General features: G+C 43.5%; 1 protein-coding gene across 1 annotated transcript in view; it reads right to left on the bottom strand.

Annotated features, from left to right (window-relative positions):
• Positions 1-18,102, bottom strand: part of PTGFRN (prostaglandin F2 receptor inhibitor) — a 37,049-nt gene extending 18,947 nt beyond the window's left edge. Inside the window, exons 1-5 of the mRNA XM_009323952.1 lie at positions 17,586-18,102; positions 16,336-16,755; positions 12,534-12,917; positions 8,924-9,349; positions 1,612-2,031 (exon numbers count right to left, since the gene is read on the bottom strand). Of these exons, the coding sequence (XP_009322227.1) occupies positions 1,612-2,031; positions 8,924-9,349; positions 12,534-12,917; positions 16,336-16,755; positions 17,586-18,102 (2,167 nt within the window). The remainder of the gene's footprint in view (positions 1-1,611; positions 2,032-8,923; positions 9,350-12,533; positions 12,918-16,335; positions 16,756-17,585) is intronic.
• Between the last annotated feature and the right edge of the window lie 4,161 nt (positions 18,103-22,263).

Below are 22,263 nucleotides of genomic sequence, written 5' to 3'. Positions count from 1 at the left end.
CTGGTTTCTTGCATTACCCCTTTGCAAATGCTGCTCTCCCACTGTGTCTGACCCAGGTATCAAGAGTAATAAGGCTAAAACTATAGCCCATTAAACCATCTTGAGAAGACAACAAATCTACAGCAATATTCAGCTGTGACAGTGCCGCTCTAAGCATTTGGAACATGGGCAACTAACAGATTATTTTCAGAACAGTAACTTACCATAAAACTAAACAAAAAGCCAACCAGAAATTACCTAGAACTGAGAGAAGCATTGAGCTGAGTCAATGTCCTCTCTCTCACCAGCTTAGGTCAGGCTGCATCTTCATTAGGGTTTGTATCAGGATGCTACATTTCAAAGCTTCTTACAAAGTGATGTTTTCATTGCAAGGCTGTCCCCCTATGCTCAGCCCTTGTCCTTTTCTCAGTGTGCCTAGTATAAGGAAGTTCAGTTTTTAGAAATCACCTCGTAGAGAATGATTACTTTAGTTATGGATACAACCAGAAGTCAGGCTGCTCCTGCCTAGTCACAGACACATCTTCTAAAAACCCTACAAGCCCCACTGTTATAAGCAGGATAACTCACATGAAGAACAAGGGATGTGAGGAGAGACCTTCTCCCAAGCTGTGCTTGTGAATAGGAATGGGGGAGTGCAGAAGATCTGAGATAAAGCAGCTAACTAGAGAGCTCCAACATAGGATGCACCTTTGGGCTACACCAAGAGCTCTTCAAAACCACTCAAGAAGTCACCAGCTTGGTTTACCAAATCACGAGATGAGCCCCTCACTTGTAAGTGTACCATCATTATAAAAACAACTCTGCAGTACTTCCCACCCACACAGCATGATAGGAAGTCAGTGTTAACATGCAACTCTGATGACCCAAACAATGACCCAAACCCCAACAACTCTGTCCCCCTCTTCTTCCCCTCAACAATATACAAGTACAGGCACGCTTCTCTAGAAAAATCTCAACAGGCAGGCTATGTTACAGCTGCAGGTGAGGGTTTCAGCAAGGATGTGAGGAACAGGATGCACTTCTAATACTGAAATTCATCCCAATTTGTGGAGCTTTGTAGTCCAGCCACAAGGGGCCTCTAAGGTCTTCCAGTGGCAGGATACACTTGCTGAGATGGCTGAAATGTTACCATTGCCTTGACCTGACCATTTTCTGCAATTACATCAACAGGAAGGTGTGCTCAGGCAATTTAATGCTATGCTAATCAAGTCTGTTTTGGAACAGAAATCTAGTTTGTATTAATGTTCTTCCAGAGCTGCCACTACCTAACAGCAATCTAGTGATAAAGCTGGCAAATGTGGCAGCAGTTATTCCATACTGAGAACCAGCTCTGAGCCTGCAGAACCATAAAAGCTGCATTAGTAAAGAAAAACCCAGGGGTCATGATTACAGCCAATTCATTAAACATCTTTCTGTAAGCAATCAATAGCACAAAGGACAAAAGCACCACCAAAGGAGACAAGCAAAGCTCTCAGCCATCATACCATTTGGAGACCTCTTCCATGTTCCAAAGAGTAGGTATTTCCCAGAGACAGGGAAACCACTGGGAGAGCATCAAAGAACTCTCTCCCTTTCTGGCTTAGACACACAGCTGCCAGATTCTATACCAACCTGACATCTGGAAGTCTATCTGGATAGGGTTGGATAAGCCATTCACTGCTTCACGCCACATGCCACCACCACCTGGAGACCAGGCAGTCACCACACAGCGATACAGCCCAGCATCAGAAATCTGTGTCTGATACATCCTGTAGCGGAACTCATTCTCCTGGACCTTCTCCAGAACCACGCCGTCCACACGAGTCTGGTCCGTCCAGTCTTCCAGCCGCACTACTGAATCCTGGTTCAAAGAGATTATGCGAGTGGTTCCATTGGGATTCGACTGATCCGTTAGTGGCTTCTCAGCTGTAATGAGGACAGAATAGCGTGGTGTCTTGATGTTTTTCGAAGACACTTTGCATGTCATCTCAAAGGTGTGGCCTGCTACAAAGAATGGCTTCAATTTCACTGCCTCCACTGTAAGCGTGTAATCTGAAGAGGGAAGGAAATAAGCAGCAAGAGAGGGGTTAATAAATAGGTGCAGATATTTCTGCAGCACCTTTCAATCTAGAAGATTACAAATAAGAAAAGTATTTTTTGGAAACAAATCCCAGCACATTTATCTAAACACATATGGACATCCCAGAACGCTACTCAACAGCGCGCACACACTAATACACAACAGTTTGGGTCAAGATGCAAGGATTCAAACAAACACCAAATACTGAACAGATAATGCAATACACAGGTCATAGCGCGACAGGACCTCCAGGACTTTTTTTATTCAGGAGTAAAGATATTAGTCAGACAAGACTCAGAGTCTCAGTTTTACAAGGGATCTGGAAGAGCACCCTCAGCTACAGGGTACAAGGACACTGCTGAAAGTACTCATGACTAGTGACAAAAGCTGCCACTAACTGAATTGGCAGCACTTAGTGTAGCTTCTTTTATTTCCCTTGAAAATCCACCCTAACAGCAATCCAGACACATTCAGCTGAACTCCCAAGATCAGTTGAAACTGCATGACAAAAAAGTTGGTGGTAACACAAGAAGTCTCCATCCCCAGCACCCCCATACACACACCTCTGTGGTGAAAGAGTTCAGCACAGCTCTGTCTCCATGTGTGTTCTCTTCCCTTGCTTCTCATGCATTCACCTGAGTACAAGCCTACCAGAAGCCTTGACATTTCCCAACAGCCCATTTGGCAATAAGAATGCCAGCAACACTTACTGCTCAGTTTCCTTTCTTCAGCATTCTCCAAGTCTGCCAGCTTCTCAATCCCAAGAATCCCTTAATTACAGGGTTTGGGAAAATTATACATGTAGGAGCACAGCCCCAAGACACAAAAAATACAAGCTCACAATAAGAAATTGAGAAAATGAGGTGTGACTGAAATCAGAACCAGATAAAAGGAAAGGGAGTTGCTAGTTTCCTGGCACTGTGATGAAGAGACATCCCACACACTCAGGTTCTTCCTAAGGAAAGGGTGCTGGGGCAGAACACAGCTTACAGCTACTTCCCAAAGTAGCAGTATTGCAAGAATTCAGCCAGTCTGACTTTCTGGACTTACTTTGCTGCAGCATATTCTCCCTTCCCCCCCTTATGAAAAACAGGTGTGGACACGTTAAAAAAAAACACTACACATCACCCTTTTGCAAGGTGAAACCTCTCAGGAAAAGGGAAATAAGCAATGGTGAGATTGTTACACATTCCCCAAAACTGAACTAAATGCAGTAATATTGATGCCCTCCCCACAAAAGCAACAAGATACTTGTCAAGATCACATTTTGCAGTGTTTTGCCTTCAAGCAGCAGTTTTCACAATGAGTAAACACAGCCCACAAGATGAGAAACCCGGTATGACAACTTTAAATCAGTACTGTATAAAGCAGATCACAGTAAAAAGCTATATAAAGAAACAGCAGGAGCAGGGAAGGCTGAGCTGCTTCTAGTGGTCTAGCTGAGCACAGAATTGCTTGATACTCTACACCAACCCCCCTGCCCAAGCTTCCACCTGCTAAGCAAGTGGGAATACAAGAGTTGCGCATTTAGGCACTCAGGATACAATCACAATTGAAGTTGCACACACAGAGTCAATCTCTGCTCCCTTGTATGAGGACTCATCATGCATCTGATTCTGGACTTCAGATCCATTTTTTCCTCATTCTGTGTCCATGAGATTCTGATATCACCCTCTTCATAAGGTTGCAGCACTCAAGAGCTCAGCACAGACCAACTTGCCACATATCTTAGGAATCTAGTACACAATTATATTTTTGCTCCAAAAGCAGAAGCACAAACAGCTAGCAGTACTTCTCTGCCACATTTTGTGAGGAGGCTCTCGGCAAAAATCCCTCCTGAGGCAAACGTTCTTTGTGCTGTTGATCTTCATGTCAGAGCGCTGGGTCCTAGACACCAAAAAAGAAATCTTGCATTTGGTCTCTTATACATGTACTTAAGACAAATACCTTCACATGACCAGAGCAGTACAGATGTAGCTGAGAAGAGACAACTCTCCCTACTATCTGAGCTCCAAATGCCTTACTTCAGCTATTCCCCGAGCCACAGGTCAGGCAACAGTACACAGGGGAGTGTCTTGTCCCCAGTAAGGACAGAGCAAACTTTATTCCTAGACATCCTTTCTTGACTTTCCATTTGAGGGCAACAGAAAATGCTGCTTTTACCAATTATTTTTGCTAAAGAAAGGAGAAAGGAGTGGTGGTAGCGTGGGGCAGCAGTAGAAATGCCATCTGTAGAGTTTGTGGAGGAGAACATCTGAGGCTCAGAGATGCAGCTGGAGAACAGTGGTAGAATTCAAAAGGGTTAGAAATTAGGATGCTGAACAGAGAACAGGGAGCTATATTCTTATGAAAGTCCTTTCAAAGGATTTTTCTGCCTTTTAAAAACCCAGAATTCCTTAGGTTGGATGAATACAGAAGGCAGAAGCACCTCCTCTTATGCAAGACTATAAGAAATGCAGACCAGAATAGAGAAGGGGACACAAAAAACAGCACATACAGGTGCTGAATGTTTCCTGTTGCAAGAAAGTCAAAAGAGATCAAAGGAACATTTCTGAATACGCAATAATATTAGAGACCTACGTATGTAGTAAAGTAAAACAAAACAAAAGCCCTATATCCTATCAACTAGAAAAGCCTGGATCACCATTCTTAACAGTACAGTTCTGTGCCAAAATTGTTCTCCTTCAGTAGCAGCAGATGAAATGTAATTAGCACTCCATCACCCCCACCTAGAAAAGCATGTAGTTGTCTCTGCGTGTAATAGTGCACAGTATGGGAAAGAGGAGAAACCAAAGATTTGGCCATTAGGTTAGAAATAACAGTAATCTGCAAGAAAAGTTAAGTGGGAAAGGAAAAGTTTCTTCATGTTTCCTATGTTAACAGAAACTACTCATCAGATCTTATAGCACAAGATGGGCCAGAGAGGTCAAAGAACATTTTCTTCCAAGAACTGCATCTTAAGATCTTATTTCTAATTTTCCAAGAATTGCCAAGGAGGCAATATCTGTGTCTTGACTACTACCCTGCACGCTTGCGCCTCCACACGCACATCTGCAATCCCATGCAGAGTCTCACCTCCTTCTTGTAAAGCTCCATGAATGAAAAGCACAATAAAACACACCCTGGTCGGTCACATACAGGAGGCTGCAATCAGCAGTTTCATGTTGGAAAGCAGTAGAGGAAGAGATCCCAAGTAAATCATACCCAAAGCTTATAACCAGTTTGGGCGCTACTCCAAGACAGAGGGCTAGCAGCAGAAGAAATCCTAGCCAAATGATTCAGATAAAATTTGAGTAATAAACTGTACTTTGGAGCCTGGCAGTGCATGCCTCTGCCTTCCATCACTGGCCACTCCAAGTGGTTAAGCCACACTATAATTCTCTTGCTCTCTACCACAAAGTGCATGCTCAGGTTCAAGAGTACTTCCTGGGTAGTGACCAAAACGAGTCAGTCAAATTGCTAGAGAAGCCTAACAGCTACAAGGGCAAGGAGACTTTAGGAAACGGTAAACGCTTTCCCTGCACTCCACTGACTTCAGTCGGAAAAGCAGCACAATGGTCACAGCTAACAGTAACCTCAGAGCCTAACGTCTCGTCAGCAGCCTCAAGTAACACCATCTCAGTATTCATAAAGGCTTCTTTATTCCCCAGTGCACTAGCTAGATTGCAAATACAGGGAATACAGCAGACATTAAGGTAATGACAGCTTTGCCTTCGTAGGAGAAGGAGACTATACAACACCCTGAGGTACAATTGTAGCCCCAGCAGCTCTGATACCAAGTGCTCAGCAGACACTACGGCCCGCACCACAGCCTGGTAAATGCATATACAACGCAATGGCTCTCCCCACTGCTGCACACACACAACTAGATCACCCTCACTGGCCTGTTCCCCTGCCAAGCAAAGAGCATAAACACTTCACCCTCATGCAGGCATGAGGAGCCCAGCCACGCCTGACCGGGGCTTGTACACCTACCTTAATGCACTTTCTTGTTCCTACACCCAAACCGGCACATACACCTGGCAGCTTGGTGCCATGGGTATAGGAATTTCTTTGCTCAAGAGGAACTGCACGTCTGTACTATGCAGTGCCTATTATACACCAGCAACAGTAAAGACAAGTGGGTGGCAGAAATATCACCTGTTCTCTATTCGCAGGACTTTCTGAAAGATTAAGATGCCCTTGCTCCCAATTAAATGTGACAGGAGGGCCTGGGCAAGCATTTAGGACAAGTAACATGTTAAATACAATTCTTCTGTACGTTAAAGACAGAAGCATCAACAAAACCCCAAATAATAATACCTTTGGGATTTGAAATTTCAATTAAAAGATAATGTTCTCTTTTGCAAAGAATTCCACACAGACCAAAGTTGACAACACTGGTTTAGGCAACAAGCACCAATTCTGCATTCCACTGCAAACAGCAACTGTGTTTTAAATATAGGCAGTACTCACACTCAACTTAATAAATAAATAAAATTATCTTTTAAACTATCAAACTTTTTTCTGGGTTGAAAATCATCTACAGAGCCAGACAAAAAAGGTTTCCTACCTTCCTTTTCCCCTTTTTACTGATTGGAATTTGTACTCTAAATAAGCAAAAAATAACAATATAATTGATGCTTTTTATTTTTGAGGTGAGATAAAGATGCTTTCTTTGTCACCTTGGCAGGGGAGAACGTAGAAGAAAGAGGGGAAGAAAAATCAGGCAGACCATGTCAAAAACAACAGTGATCTATGATAGCGATTGGCTGCATTTGCAAAGCTGAGTAAGCAGAAAGACATGTGAGCATTATTGGTCCCAAGAGAACAAAACAGAAAAAGAAGATAAACCTCAAGTTAAAATGGGCAAACATACAACTTATTATACAACACACTCAAAAAGGACTTTGACATCTTCGCATGATGTTTACATTTCAAGCAAAGGCCTCCTTATCCTGGAACACCCCTCTGCGCTGACTGACCCACAGACACAACATAAAACCATTTCTCCTGTCTCAAAAACTCAGAACAACCTTTTCCAAAGTGGGATTTCTCCAAAGTCCTCCCCCCCGAGCACCGCTCTAAAGTTAACACAGACGATGCAAGTAATGAAATAGTTGGAAGAAAAGCCTCTATGCAGGCAGAAACTATACAAGGAAGAGGCAAATTTCTGTTCTCTCCTTAGGCAAACACGTGGGAGCCTGGCTGCTTGCTTTTATAAGCACTGGGAGCAGTTAGGGACTCAAATCACCAGATACTTGTCAAAACAACAGTCAGAGAGCAGAGGCAGCAGCAGATTAACTCCTTCATAGTAGCTGGCTACAGCGGGGGGGGGGGGGGTGGGGAGGTGAGGGGTGGAAGGGAAGAAGGGGAAATCAAACCTATATATTGCCCTCCCCCTCCTTATATACATATAATATGCTTTTTCAGGAGAAGGTGTTTGTAGGAGAGCTCACTTTCACATCATAAATCCCCCAACTCCAAGTTTTGCCAACAAAATGTACTTTTCAGCATGGGGACTATAACATTTACATTTGTGTTGCAAAATTAGCAGAGTTTTTGGAATAAAACCAGAAACAAGGGAATGTTCACACCTGTCACAGTTTGTTTTCCCTCAGAAATGTCAACACAGGCTGAGACTTTTCAACTCCAGCTGGTCTCTCTAGCTGCTCCAAAGGCAATGATCCATTACGCATGCATGCACATACACACACACTCCGTGTTGTGGCATAACAACTGAACTAATTGTGACCAGCATCCAGCATTAATAAGAGATCTCATTTCTGCTGGAGAAGCCAGCTTCAGCAAAAAAAATGACCTTTTCATTGACCATGCTTGGTGTGGGAACGAAGGGAGTACTGAGGAAGCAGCCCACCATTTCTCTCTCCACTGAAGCAGAATCACAGCAGAAGCTCTCCAATTAGCTGTTTAGGGGTTATCCTTAAACAACTTTAAACTGATTTCAAACTACTTGTCTCTGAAATATAGTTCTGTGGCTGCCTGGGCTAGGCTGTTGAACAAATCTATCAGGATAAATGCAGCTTAGCTAAGCACAGATTTTTGCCGAAGATGTTACATCCTAGGTTACCCTATTCCTTCAGTCCCTACCCAACAGACCCTCTTGCATGACCTCACACCTAAGCCAAAATGATATCACTCTACAGGACATCCAGGATACATACACCCATTTTAAACCAGTGTTAGCAATTCAGATAACTCTATCCAGTTCCTAAGAAACGCTCCCAGAGTCAGTTTAAATACTGACCAGAGCTAGTAGTTCACTTCTGCCTAAAAAAGGCCCGGATCCAAGCAAATCACTGAATTACTTTTGCTCTGCCACCCACTTATTTTATGATACTCTGGTACTACTATGCCCATGAACTTCCTCAGAAGTGCCTTCTAAACACGGGCTTGGAGGAGAGAGGAAAAAAACCTCTCAAACTGGCAGACAGAGAACACTTAAAGTGAGTGACATTCCTCTTTTCACATCAAGACAACCCTATTGCTAGCAGCAAGATGCATCCTAGAGAGACCGAAATACTCTGAGTCATGAAAGAGGGCAATGACCCCAGCATCACTGCTGGATGCCACCCCTGCTACAATGACAGCCTGGCTCCTGGAAGTCTCAGCACAGTTTGATTGACGTATCTCTGCTTTGCACTTTGACTCCAAACTGTTGCATAAAACTGGTAAGTGCTGTTAAGTAGTTATTTCCCTCCACAAATAAGAGGCCTTTACACAAGGTAGTAGTGTTTTTTCCTCTTCATAACACAGAACCCGATTTCCAAAGCCCATTAGCAGGCCTTCTGGCTGACTGGCCTACTCAACAGAAAACTCTCTCAGCTATCCAGATCTTTCAGCGAATAGGTTCAAGGTTCCTACCTTGTATAGCCCAGAAAATGCTGACAGATGCAGAAGTCACATCTTTGCTCTTTACCCAGCTATTGTTGCGGTGCCTACTCCACGCAGAGATGACACAGAAATAATCCCCTCTGTCACTTTCTGAAGTCCACTGGATTCGTAAACTGAAGGTGTCAACAGCCTTTTTAGAGAAGATTATTTCCCCGTTCTGAGTCCGCTCTCTGCTCCTGTCCCCAAGCAGCAGAGTCCAGTCTGCATCCATTGTGGCCAGGAGTTCCTCTGTCGCCACATCGTCACTGCGCAGGCGCTGCCTGTAGTACCAGGAAACTGTGAAGCAGATGTTTGCTTCAGTGTCCTGTGCATTTGTGATCCTGCAATTGAGCTCTGTGGGGTCATCTGAAAACTTGGGTGTTTTAGAGGCATTCAGAAACACCTCGTAGTCTGGCTCTGCAGGAGAGGAAACCCAGAAGAAAGAAGTTAGAAGCTACAAGCACAAGGGAGAAAGCACCAGAGCTTATTAAGAGATACTGCTAACTTCTAGCATCCAGTCTGTGAAAGCACCTGAGCTAGAAGCCAAGTGCCAGAATATGCGTTTTTCTTACAAGACCTGGTGACTGGGAACTTGGGACTCCAGCTCTCAGACTTGCACCAGCCTGACACAAGTACCCCTGGGCCTGAATTTCCAAACAAAACCTTTCATTTCATATGTCTAGTCAGACCATTTCAGAAAAATCAGGACTGAGAGATCTTGTCAAGCAAAATCATTCCCTTCTTTAGGTCTGGCCCCAAGAACCCACCATGTGGGTTCAGTTTCAGCCCAGCCAGTCACCTTTTGCATCTGTTCAAATGGCTGGGGCAGCCTGCAGCAACAGGAGACTGGTTATTCTCTAGCTTTGGACTGACCAGAAACATCCCATTTCCCCAGTTTCTCTCCAGGATAAGAAGCCATTTCCCATCCTGAAATGCCTTCTTTTCCACACTTAACCATCCCATCATATCTCTACAGTACGGTTTAAGAATGTTAAAAAACAACCCAAAAAACCAAACACCTCACCCACCCACACACCAAAACCAGGGGGCATGGGTACCACCATTGGCACTGGCCACAGGCAGCACCAACAGCAGTGTACAGTAAATTTCAGCGGGCAGCATAACAAATACTAAGTAGGTTAAGAGTCGAAGATGCATAGATCAGAAGAACTTCACAGTCTGAATAGAGATGTACGTGCTGTACAGCTATGAGGCTGGAATACCTCAAGCTTGAAAAGGAATGCCTGAAATTCATGGGTTAAGAATGGGGCTGTTGTATTTAAATCTGAAATAGCTGGCTGTCCGAAGCCTAAAAGCGATAAGGCAGCCGCATGACTATTTTCTCAGACTACAGAGATAGTAAAGGAAAAAGATTACAGCAAGAACCTCACACCACAAAGGAAATACATATTTATTTACTAGTGTTAGAATATTTTTCTGTCTTGCTGTCTACTATAATTCAGAAAAAAGACTAGCTTTCCAACTGTTCAGCCAATACTCATCACGTGGCTTCTATATCGTAAGCGTACTCAGCGCTCTATATTTATTTCTTACTTTGTTTTATTTGGCATTTTGCCCTCCTAGAAACAATTAACTGAAGCTATAATTGGGGCAGAGAAGGCAATCCAAGGCTAAACTTAGGCTTAGCTCACCAAAGAGCCAAGATAATAATGCATCTTAATAGAACTGCTGCGCAAACTGCGTGTGCACATGCACTTTTGGACTTCAGATGCAAAGGATAAAAACAATCCTATCAAGCAAGCTGGCTGCTGCTATGTCAGCTTGCAGAAAAGCTCTCTCACCATTAACTGTTATGCATGCAGTGTCCTTGCATCTAGCAAGAACAAGGGCATTAATACACACCAGACACTAGAGTATCTAGTGATACTGATGGTGAGTTTCTGTGGTGTTAAGTAACACACAGGCACAGAAGTACTGTTTACATAAGTCCATAGTACCTACTACCAGTGAATGTAAGTGCAGATTTCTACGCATTTTCAAGTATAAGTAAGGCAAAATAAAAAGAAAATGCAGAGAATTCCTCTGCTGCAACCAAGACATAGATTATTAATGGTGGCCAAATCCCACTTTTGGTGTAAGTCCCCATAGATCCTACAGCTACACTACTCTTCCTGTCTCATTTACAAGAGACCAGTCTTCTCCAGGGCCTCATGATATATTGCTCACGCTCTGCAGTCTTCTTATCATTCCCCCTCACCTCCCCTTCCCCCCCAAAAAAGAAGGCATTCAAGACCAATTAATATTTTCACAGCAACAAAGACTATGAAAGCAGAAACTCTTCCCTAGACAGGAACTCAAGAAGGAAAAAGCTGCAAGGAACTCAAGTTCTTAGAAAATCACTTCAGGTTTGTTTTATTTGCAGACAGGGGAAGGACCGCTAAGAAGAGAGTTTTGGCTTTGACAGCACCACTCCAGATAGGCGCTTCACCCTGACAGACACTCAAACAGAGGATTTAGAAAGAATAAAAGGCTGGCTGGATAAGCCTCATTCCTCTGCTCTGTCAGCTGTCAAAGAACAGCCTCACTGACTGTTCAATGACTTAATACTCCAGCAGCTCTTAACTTCCATTAAGGAGGAGTTGGTCAATTCTGGATGCAGTTGAAAACCTCAAATGCTGAAAATTTATTCTACTTTCCCTTGCCCTAGCAACCAAGCATCTGCTGAAGAACAGATTTTATTCTCTCCTGTTCCCAAATAATGCCAAATTGGAATAGAAAGAGTAAGGAATAGTCCTACAGGTACGGGTACTACGACTGAGTACATGAGAATGCAGTGCACCTGTGCGCACAAGAACACGTGTGCATGCATGCACGTGCACACAAGTGGGGGAAGGAGGGAACGCTCAAGTTGAATGTGCAATCTGAATGGCTGAATGTGGACAGGAAATGAAGACATTCATCACTTGCGTACTTCTAGCACACATTACAAGTATACTTGGAAACGGCCACGGCTCAACTGCTCTGTACAATGCTAAAATGCAAAATTTAAAGTCATTGTCGCTGGGATTTAACTCTGTGACACAGCTATTTATCTCTGAAAACCAGGCTTCAGAGTGGGCTCTCTATATGCCAGCCTCATTCGGTACTTTTATGTTGGAGGAGCTCTGCCTTTGTAACTGGACAGTATCCCCAGTTTCTGATGACAAGAGGCTCTGAACGGGTACGTTGAGAGGCTTTAGGCCTGGATACTTGCATCCAGTCAAAGCTGGGAACAAGGGGGAGGTACGAGGGAGGTGAAAGGGGACAACATGACAACAGGGGCAGCTTCAGCCCCTGGAAAACAAGGCAGGCTTTTAAGTTCTATTTCCCAATTGCAGACTGTTCAATGATACCAGAAAGTGGAGTGCACGGGTGGGACATGTGGTTAGAGATCCTAAAACCCTATTAATGTACAAACCCCAAACCCTGTAGGATAGATCAGTATTTTTATATGTGAGAGAGATACCCTACATATAGATGATAGATGCAAACGAGAGAGAAACTTGCACAGAAGAGATTCTGCAAGGTCCTCTCCCTTTTCTGATGGGACCAAGGAATGAGTGGTACATTACCCATGAAGTCTGAAAGCAGAATCACTCACCTAATGCTGTCACCACCACACTGACTGGTGCGGATGTCCTCTCCACCACCTTATGCCAGCTCCCATTGTGCAGTGGTACCCAGACAGCTGCTTGGCAGAAGTAGTAGCCAGAGTCTTCCAAATCCACATCACGCACCAACAGGTGATAGCAGTTCCTATCTACATGGCTCAGGCTGATGAGAGTTGAATCACTGACAACAGAATCACGGTCCATGCTCAGCAAAACCTGAGCATCTGACAAGGTATCATCAGGTGACGCAGAAAAATACCACATCACCTCTGCCTGGAAAATACCACTCCTGTCTGTTGTGATGTTGCATGTGAGATCCAGGGAGTCTCTTTCGGTCACAGACACGTTGCTTGTTGAGATGACCACATCTAGAGCTTAGAAATGAAGAGACAAAAATTCAAACAAAAAATATTTTTTTAATTTTTTTTAAAAAGAGTCCACTGTAAGTTATCCAGGACTTCAGATTCTATTACAGAAGCTTCTGAAATAGCTCCATAGCCCTACCTTCAAATGCCTCTTGGATATCGAGCTGCATGATCTATTACAAGGGAAGTACATATTATCAGTCAAGCAAGGGATGTGTGATGAGGAAGGGAGGGAGAACAGGGGTTTTATAACTCAACAGCAACTGGTCCATGAAGGCTTTGTCCCAATCACAGACCGCACGTCACCTTCACACAGCAGGAAAACATGTAAGGATTTTCCATTCTCACAGGAGGGTCAAGGTGTTTTGGGACTATCTCTCAGAAGAAAGTGTCCACTGAAATCACTAGGAGCTACATTAGAACTCAACTTGGTTTCTGCTGAAATGGTTTTGAGCTCCTCTAACAGAACGGATTTAGATAAGAAGCAGCCACGGCCACACGTTGGACTCCTGACTGACCTCAGGTGTGTTGCAGAGACATGAAATGGAAGCAAACAGAAGGCAGCAATAACTCCTTATATTGCTGACTCCTCCACTTACTACTCTGACCAACAAACACTGGGGACTTTTAAGCGACTATTGGCATTGCTTTAAACACATTGAACAAACTCCTCCACCGGCCAGTGAATATTTTTAACATAGATAGCACATATGGTCATAGCCAGCATTCAAAGGGGACCTTCTGCATTCTGTAGCTTACCAGGCTGGCCACAGCTTTGTTAAAAGAAAGCCATGGGATGAAAGTGTCAAGACCAGGAGTAGAAAAGCTGGCCTTAGTTACTGGTGAGAGGTGAACTGGGGGTGCTGTGTGTTTTGTTTGTAAACCTCAGTGCAAATCATTCACCAAGTTACCTGGCCACATGTCTTCACTCGCTCATTCCCTCATTCTACATTGCCTAAAGATTAGATTTGGATCTCAGTGCAGCACCGTACCCACAGTGTATAATGCAGCTGCTCTTAAAGTCTCATCTGAGGCCAGTAGACAGGGCTGCTACAGCAGTGGCTCTTCTCAGCAGATCTACGACCAAGACCACGAGCAAGAAAACAGATTCCTGCCTTAAACAGGCAGCTATGTCTCTGATGCAGATTAGTGACTTCTATGTAAAACCATGTTCTACTACATAATAGGTACCCATCTGTAAAAGCTTTCTAGGATTGTCATTAGGAATGAGAGACAACATATAAAGGCCAGAGCCAAACTGAGCAGCCACAACTGTTGCCAATAAAACCAAGCAATACTCATCCCAGCACTCACCACCTGATAGCACAGAGCAGTCAAACTGAACAGAGGGTAGCAAGTCCCTGCCAAGTGGTAAAGGGAAGTCCACTGTCTGCGAGTACCTCATTGGGACTTCCCTCACTGTCTTATCACGTTTTTTCAGGAAAGCCTAGTTAATTTAACAGACTAATACCAGAATACAAAATAAGACAAGGTTATTAAGCTGCAAGGTTAAGAGCAGCATTTCTCCAAGGAACACTTCTGTCTTCATGAAATAGTGTCAGACATTCAGAATCCGGCAGTATATGCATACAGAGGGACTCTAAGACAGTTTACCCATATGTATATTTCTCAAGGCTCCTTTTTCGGTTACAGACATGTCTGAAGGTCTCACTTAGGGTTATACACCTGTTGTGCAAGACACTACTAAAAAAAGACATACAAGAACAAAGTTGGGCCCAAAGGTGTCGTGATTTTAGGAGATGAAAGTGATGGGCAAGTAGATGAAAGAGCAACAACAGAAAAAAAACCCCAGGTTTATGCAAATAACCTGTGCATGACTTTTTTCATTAGATATGATAATTTTTTTTTTTTTTTAAATTTTGTTTCTACAAATTCAACCCCACAGTTTACAACCAGTGAGAATGAGGGAAGTGCAGCAACCAGGCATACCATTTACAACTCAAGTTCATTTCAGCATGCAAGTGCAGAGGTTTCAGATGTCAGCACAAGATGCTCTTCAAGTCCTACTACAGGATGGGTGGGTAAAAACTTCCACAACATTTTGCTGGAGAATAACCTATCCCATTTAGCATAACTTTTTAAAAAGCCTTCATGTCCCTGACAAAATGCCAGTGCTGCCAATAACTGAGCTAAAAATGAAGGCCAAAAAAACCCAAACAAGAAAACCACAAACAAACAAAACCGCACACCCAAACCACATAAAAAAACCTGCACTACTACTGGTCCTGGCCATCCTCACCCTGTTTTCAGCCACTGATTAAACCCCACCTACTTAAACGAAACCCTCCAAAAGTGCAACAAAATAGAGAATTACAGCTCTTAATTAAGCAAGCCCTGCCTCAGCAGAGAGCACCTGCAAGCTTTACTGTGTAACAGACACCCTGAAAAAGAGGGGGCAGACAGCCTGTCAAATTTGACAGGCTAAGTACCACCAGGATACTAAAACAACATCCAAATGAGCTAGCCAAAAAAACCCAGCAGTTCTGGGTTCTCCCTATAGTGATTAAAGGATTACAAAAAAATGAAGAGATACTCTTACTGTCTGAACACTTCTAAAATATCATCATAATCTCACATTTCTGAAGGGCCATCATTGCCTGTTTTTCCACCTATTGAGTGACAAGATGTGTCACCTCCTGCTTTCCCTCCTCCAACTAGCAGTGGTAATGCTAATGCAATTAAGTGCTGAGTGCATCTACTCCTGAAATCTGTATGGGCAGGGATATCCAGATATCCTCAGCACAGCACTGTATGTATTTTTGTCTCCTTAGTCAAGCATGCAATGATCTGTTTAACAGAACCATTACTGTGCTAGACGCCTGCCAACACAGTGGAGCAATCAGGCCAGTGATCCAGTGTCAGTGATAAAAACCACTGGATAATTTGTCCTGTTAAATTGCCACTGCCTTCCTCCTTTCTCTTGATCTATTTTAATAAACAACATACAGAAAAGTTTCATATCTGTCACTGAATCGCAAGCCACTTTCACGGGGGAAGTGCAGCTGTTTAGTGCTATAGGACAACCCTATGTTAATGAGAGAGCAGAGGGAAGGTTTGGGGTGCTCAGGGGTTAAATACAACGCTTATTTAAGAAATAGAAAAACCTGAAGTGAACTAAGGATGAGACAAAATCTACATCTAGGCATCTAAGAGGTTCCAGTCAATCCTTCCATGCCATCATCCCCCTTTCTCCCCAAAATAAAAGCTAGAAAAATTATGCCAAGCATTTTCTATCAACTCAAATGTAAACAGGCCAGCTATCCGAACAGCACTCTAGGTTCTCCTGGAATGTATCCTCATTTAGTTCAGCTTACCCAATTTCTGTTCTCAAAGTATCACAGCTGTATCACAGCTACAGCACTGCTGTAGCTACGAGCTGTGACCCCGGCCCATCAGTAACACTCACCAGTCCGTTGGATTGCCACACTTGCTATCTCCACACTCTTCTCCTGAATCTTCTGCCATGAGCTATCTGCCCCTCTCACCCACTCGCTCACAAGACACCTGTAGGCACCCCCATCCACTGACGAGGCCTGGGATACAGATAACCGATACGTGTCATTCGCTCCTGTGTCCAAGCGGATATCTCCATTATGGTAGCGCTCTTCATAGCCAGGACCCAGCTGGAATTTGCCCTCATGAGTCAAAGATAGGATGTCCCGCCAAGTCGATCCACTTTTGATCTGCCAAGTCACATGCAGGTGAGTGTGCTCCAGTGAGGTGGTAATCGCTGAGCAGCGCAACTTGAAGGAGTCACCCTCAGACAGCCTGAGAGACATTGAGGAACGTGCTTTTGAACCACTCACCGATAAGCCATCGGAAATCACTATTTAAAAAAAAAAAAAAGACCAAAAGACACAAGCATCATAAAACGGAAGCAAGAAGAGAACACCCACGCTGACATGTTCAGATACAAGGCAGTAAAACTACCACAGAAGAACACCTGGCCAGTCATTCCTTCTTCCACACATAAATGTATTCCAGGAACAAGGAAGTTCAGCTGAAAACCCATTACAGGAAGTGCTCCACTTTAAACAAGCCAAGACAAGCATTCAAATTCATTTATCCTTCCCCTCGCTTTAGTTTCTCATCATTCTGACTATTCCCATCCAGAACCATCTTGATTTTCAGGGGAGTAAAAGATAAGACACTTGAAAAAAAAAAAGTCTCCCAAGTTATTACTGAAGAACCCTAAATGACAGAGCAAAGCTGGGGCATGACTGCAGTATCAACATGCTGAAGGGGAAAAGGAAGATTACCTCCTTCATATAGAAGGATCCCTAAATGACACTATAAATAAGAGAGAGAAGACAGGCTGTGTTGTTTACCCAGAGGCTTAGGGACATTAAATATTTGCAGACATCTTCAGAAAACCCACTACTTAGTTTTCCCATTTTTATTTACATATTTACTAGACAGACAAAACGAAAGAGGTGTTTATAGTAAACAGCCTCTCTTCACTTCTTCACCTCACTTGCCTTTGCTATCATACTTCCCAATTTTCAATTTTGGCTTTAGGAGAATTAAACAGGAACAGGGAGAAGAAAGAAAAAAAATCACAATGCTCATAAGCAACAGAAATTCAACATTCTTAAGGGTACACCTATAATCAATATCAAAACCAAATTTAGAGCACACCTCACTCTTCAGAAATACCTTTCACTTGGACCTCTGCATCATAATTTCCCTGAACGGTGGCATCAGTGCTGGGCGTGGAGCATTTGTATCTCCCTTGGTCAGTTGGCTGGATGTTTCTAATCACAAGTTCCACAGCATCGTTGCTGCTCCGTCTCAGTTTGATATCCCCGTGGCCCACGCGTTTTTGGTACTCCTCAGAGGTGAATGTAGAATCCCAGGTACTCACTATCCGCATGAAGTCAGTCTCCCGGGAGAACTCCCAGTCAAAGTTCTGTTCACTGGGTCCATCGTAATCACTAACGCTGCAAGGTATCACCACCTCTGTGTCCACGACTCGAATAAGAGGACCTTTGGGCACCCTCACAACACGCCCTCTGCAGAAAGCTAGGCAGGAGAATAAAGACAGAGAGAACACAGTTAACAAAGGAATTGCCAGGATAGATTTCAACCAAAAAAAAAAAAAAATATGAAATAGAAGAAGGTTGGGCACCCCACTCTGCGGAAAGCTAGAACTAGTAAGAGCAATATTTTCCATTAACATTTAATCTCACTGGAGCAGGAGCCCCTAAACACACCATTTTTAGTTTGGGCAATCTTTGTTTCATTGCTTATTTAGTAACACATTAGGTAACAAAATACTGAGGGAGAAAAAATTGTAAGGAGGGAAAAAAAGAGAGAACTAGCCATAGATCCAATGGGTAGCAGTTTCTCTACTAAAAGCCAAGTGCTATGTAAGACACTTAAACAACATTAATAAGTGGGTTTTGTTACTACAGTGAAGGCATAATCTAATCAGGCATTTTTATGAGTCTTCTACTGACATCAGTAGAGAGTTCGAAGTAGGAAACGAACTCTCCTCTAGCTTGAGGGCCATAAGAGAATGGTAAGTTGACTTTCTCCAAAAATGAGCATAGTCACTTCTGCCCTGAAGGGTCATATCTTCTCTAACACAGGTGAGCTTCCTTGCCTTCCTAATGGATTTAAAAGTAAGAACTGATTTCAGACACAGTTTGCTTAAACGGATTTCTGCAACCACACCTGTTTCTAGCACACACTTCCTCTTTGGTGGAAGTCCCAAAACATGGGAGCATGAGCAGAGCAGGCGCACTCCAGAGTGGAGGAACACAGTGTTCAGACCATGTTTTCTGGGACTGTCTCACTAGAAAGCTAGAACGACAACAAAGTTCTCTGGAGGAGGTTGGCAAAGCAGTATGTTATGCTCCAGGCAAAAGTGTGAACCACTTAAACTAGCCAGAGGACCCGGCAAAGACACAACAGGAGACTTTTCTGGTTGATTTGGCTCTGTAGCCCAAAGAATAACCCCAGCAGCTGCACATGGATTTTGGCAGGTTCTTACTTCCCAAAAGAGCAAACTACTTTGATTCATAATTCCAACCAGAGAAATCTTTTCAGAGAGAGAGGGGTACTACCTAAACTCAGTCTCCAAACATGAACAGCCTACTACATCCCACCAGCTCCGTATCCACAGCAAAATATTTTAGCAGGCAGGTAGAACAGGAGAAGCCAGAACACTGAAGGACAGATGCTAAAACCAAGTAGATGGCCATAACAACATCAAAAGCAGTTGGACCAAAAGCTTGATCTGAGATACCACACAGAGGCAAAGCCAAATTTAAACAAACAACCCCCCAACACACAAAGTCCAGCAACCCACAGCTGCTCTAATTCACCAGCTTCATTGGGAAAGCCACCAGCTAGCGACACGAACACCAATATACTTGCTGAGCCTTCCCCTCCTATCACTCTGTATGTCTTCTTGCTGTAGATTAAGACCCCACTCACTGGCTCAGAACCATCATGCCAATAGGTATCCAGGTGTGGGCGAAAAAATTAGTCTTCGTGGAGAGAAACCACCCACTGGGGACCCTGCTGTGAAGTGCAGCTTGTCCCCTTCTGAGCAGCATGGAGAAGGATGTGTTAAAGAATCAAGATTTCTGTGGGCATTTAAAAACTACACAAGCAGCTGTACACACTGAGCATAGCTCCAAGAGAAAAAGCGTATTTTTATGCCCAGTTACAGTTCAGCAAACAGTTGAACCAAGGACTGACACTGTCTTTACCTCCCCAGTTTGTAACTCCCAGCATGCTCTTTGCTTTGCAGGCTGTTCACGTGTACAGGCTCAGTCAAAATAGTCCAATTTCCTCATTGCCATGACCTTCTGTATTCAACATTAGCACTTCATTAAACTTATTTGTAACGCAGACTGGGGTTAATCTCTTACCCTTTATGTCCCTCCCAGAAGACAGTTGATATGTACCTGATCAAGTGATTGACTAGTGCTAATAAGGAAGCTAGACTTCTCTGCACCATTCACATGTGAACCGGAGAAAAAACTTCCACTGCCAACGTATTGTTCCACAACCAGATGTCTTTAAGGACATCTCTCTAAACACAAGCACTATATACTAAAAACACTGATACAGAAAAATAACCAACAAAAAAAATAAAGCAAGCTGCAGGGCTCCGATATACTTCCTCACTAGGTCTTAAGTTGCAGCCCCATTCAATCCTTCAACTTATCCTCTTACAGAAAGCCGTAACAGCAGCAGGTAAGCTTTAAAGCAGTGCCTGACAGCCAAACCAGCTTCCAACAGACCACTGTGAGAAGTCAGCTCAGGATCCTGACTGAGGGCACTCCTCAAACGCCAACGTCTCTCTAGAAAATACTCTCCTGTGACACAAACAAGCAGACAACACTGTTCTGCAATGTATCTTCAGCTGTAGACCCACATACCATGCACTGCACTAATCCAATCTAGAGGTGACAAAGGCATGACTAATGTGGCAAGGGCTGCGCATTTGTGTTTGAGATTAGCACCAACAGCTCAGTTTCTCTTCTTCCAAGGTCACTGAAGACCCTTTGACACTAAATGAAGGTAGGGGGTGATTAGCACCTTCGTAAGAGAAGGCAGGCCAAAGGGAATGATAGGGGCACAGGGACTCCTCAACCGATCTGTTCAGAGTCCGTACCATATTACTGTAAAGCAATGACTATCCCCCTCCTCACAGCACAGTCCCACAAGCAGTTCCAGTTTAACACAAAGTTGGAAGGGGGGCAGCGGAACAGGCTGCAGAAAAGAAGAGGGACAGCCTGTAACAGTTACAATTTTATACTTTACAAACAATAACATTTGTTACTGCTAAGATAAATTAGGATTCTTGTAAGGCAGGAGCACACAGGGACAGCATCACAAGATAAGAGAATGAGAACTTACTGCAGAGCATCTGCTGCGCCCTGCCCACAGGTAAAAGAGGCATGTGCACAGGGCAGACACTTCAAGGGTGAGCTGCATTTTTAAGTGACCCAGGAGCCTCAGAATCTAGCAAGCTGTGAATTCAAGGTTCTGCCTTTTGTCCTGCAGCAGTCAACAGGAAGAGCATCCCTAGCTACTAAACAAGGTGTTATGTTCTTTGCTGTGCATTAGGGATTAACATTTCACGTAGCTGTAGCAGAAGGCATAGAGCTACAGACACTGATCCTGGCAAGAAGTGAGCTCCATTTTACTCTGGCAGATAAACAAGGAGCTCTTACAAATATTTTATTCTTGCACTGCCCTGTGTTACTCACATACATCCCCTCCATCTTCCCAGAGCAATCGAAGTTCAGCTTTCATGATATGAGAGCTTCAAACTCTGTAAATTTGTTGGAAACATTTATTTTTCATGACACCTAATATATTTCACTGTTAATATAAGCTGACATGTTCTTAATGAACTCACTTGAATCCCATTTAACTGTAGAAACAGATGGAGCAGGACAGAACAGTGTATACACTAGTGACAGAAAACAACAGTATTTTCAGTATCACTGAGACCACCAAAGATGTGTATTTAGTAGGAACTCAATAACTGGCTCTGTATCATAAACTGCAATGCTGGACATCAAACTTGCCTGAGTGCAAGATTAATTGCCTAAATACAAAACTTTATTTTTACAGAGTTACCAGACCACCAGATGAAATTGCACGGAACTATTTTAAAAAAAAAAAAAAGGTAATGGAGCCCCTGTAAGGAGGCCAGCACACAAACGCAAGGGATGGGACTTGTTCCTTGGGCTCATTAGACAGGTGACAGAACTACCAGGCAACACTGGTGCTTTTGCAGGACTGGGCCAGAAACACCCAAAAAGTAGGGCAACCAGAGAGTCTTCATGGCTGTTTGTCAAGCACTTGATTAGAGGATTCTCCCAAGGGAACGCATGAAATACTCCACCAGCAACACAGGCAAAGTGTGGCTCAAGGCAGAATAATGAACTGGGGCCTGCCATATTAATAATAGAGGCAAGATAGCCCAGACATAGCCTAGGCAGTTTTGAGCTAGTGTTTGTTCCCTAGCAATGGTCCATGAAGTACTTAAATTAATTTGTCCCATCACCTAGATGCACCATCTCACTGCTGTCATTAAATGAAATCCTTTCAAAGAGGAGAACAAGGAAAGCAGATGACTGAATAGATAGGTTGTGAAGTCAATCCAAGTACATTAAATAGCAACCTGTCATTTTTAGGATAACCAAAAAAACAAGGCAGCAAAATTATGCAGGATCTACAGAACAGGTGGTCTGTTTAAACTCTCAACAAGCTACACAACTCCTCAAGGAAAGGGCTGGCGAGGATTTCCTCTTGCATTAGGGACATTGCTATAGATGAGGAAAGTCTTCTAGGAGCTTCATCTTCA

This window comes from Pygoscelis adeliae, unplaced genomic scaffold (genome assembly GCF_000699105.1).
Source record: "Pygoscelis adeliae isolate BGI_AS28 unplaced genomic scaffold, ASM69910v1 Scaffold124, whole genome shotgun sequence".
NCBI classification, from domain to species: Eukaryota; Metazoa; Chordata; class Aves; order Sphenisciformes; family Spheniscidae; genus Pygoscelis; species Pygoscelis adeliae.
Note: the sequence above shows the minus strand (reverse complement) of the source record. Positions and strands in the feature narration are given on the sequence as shown.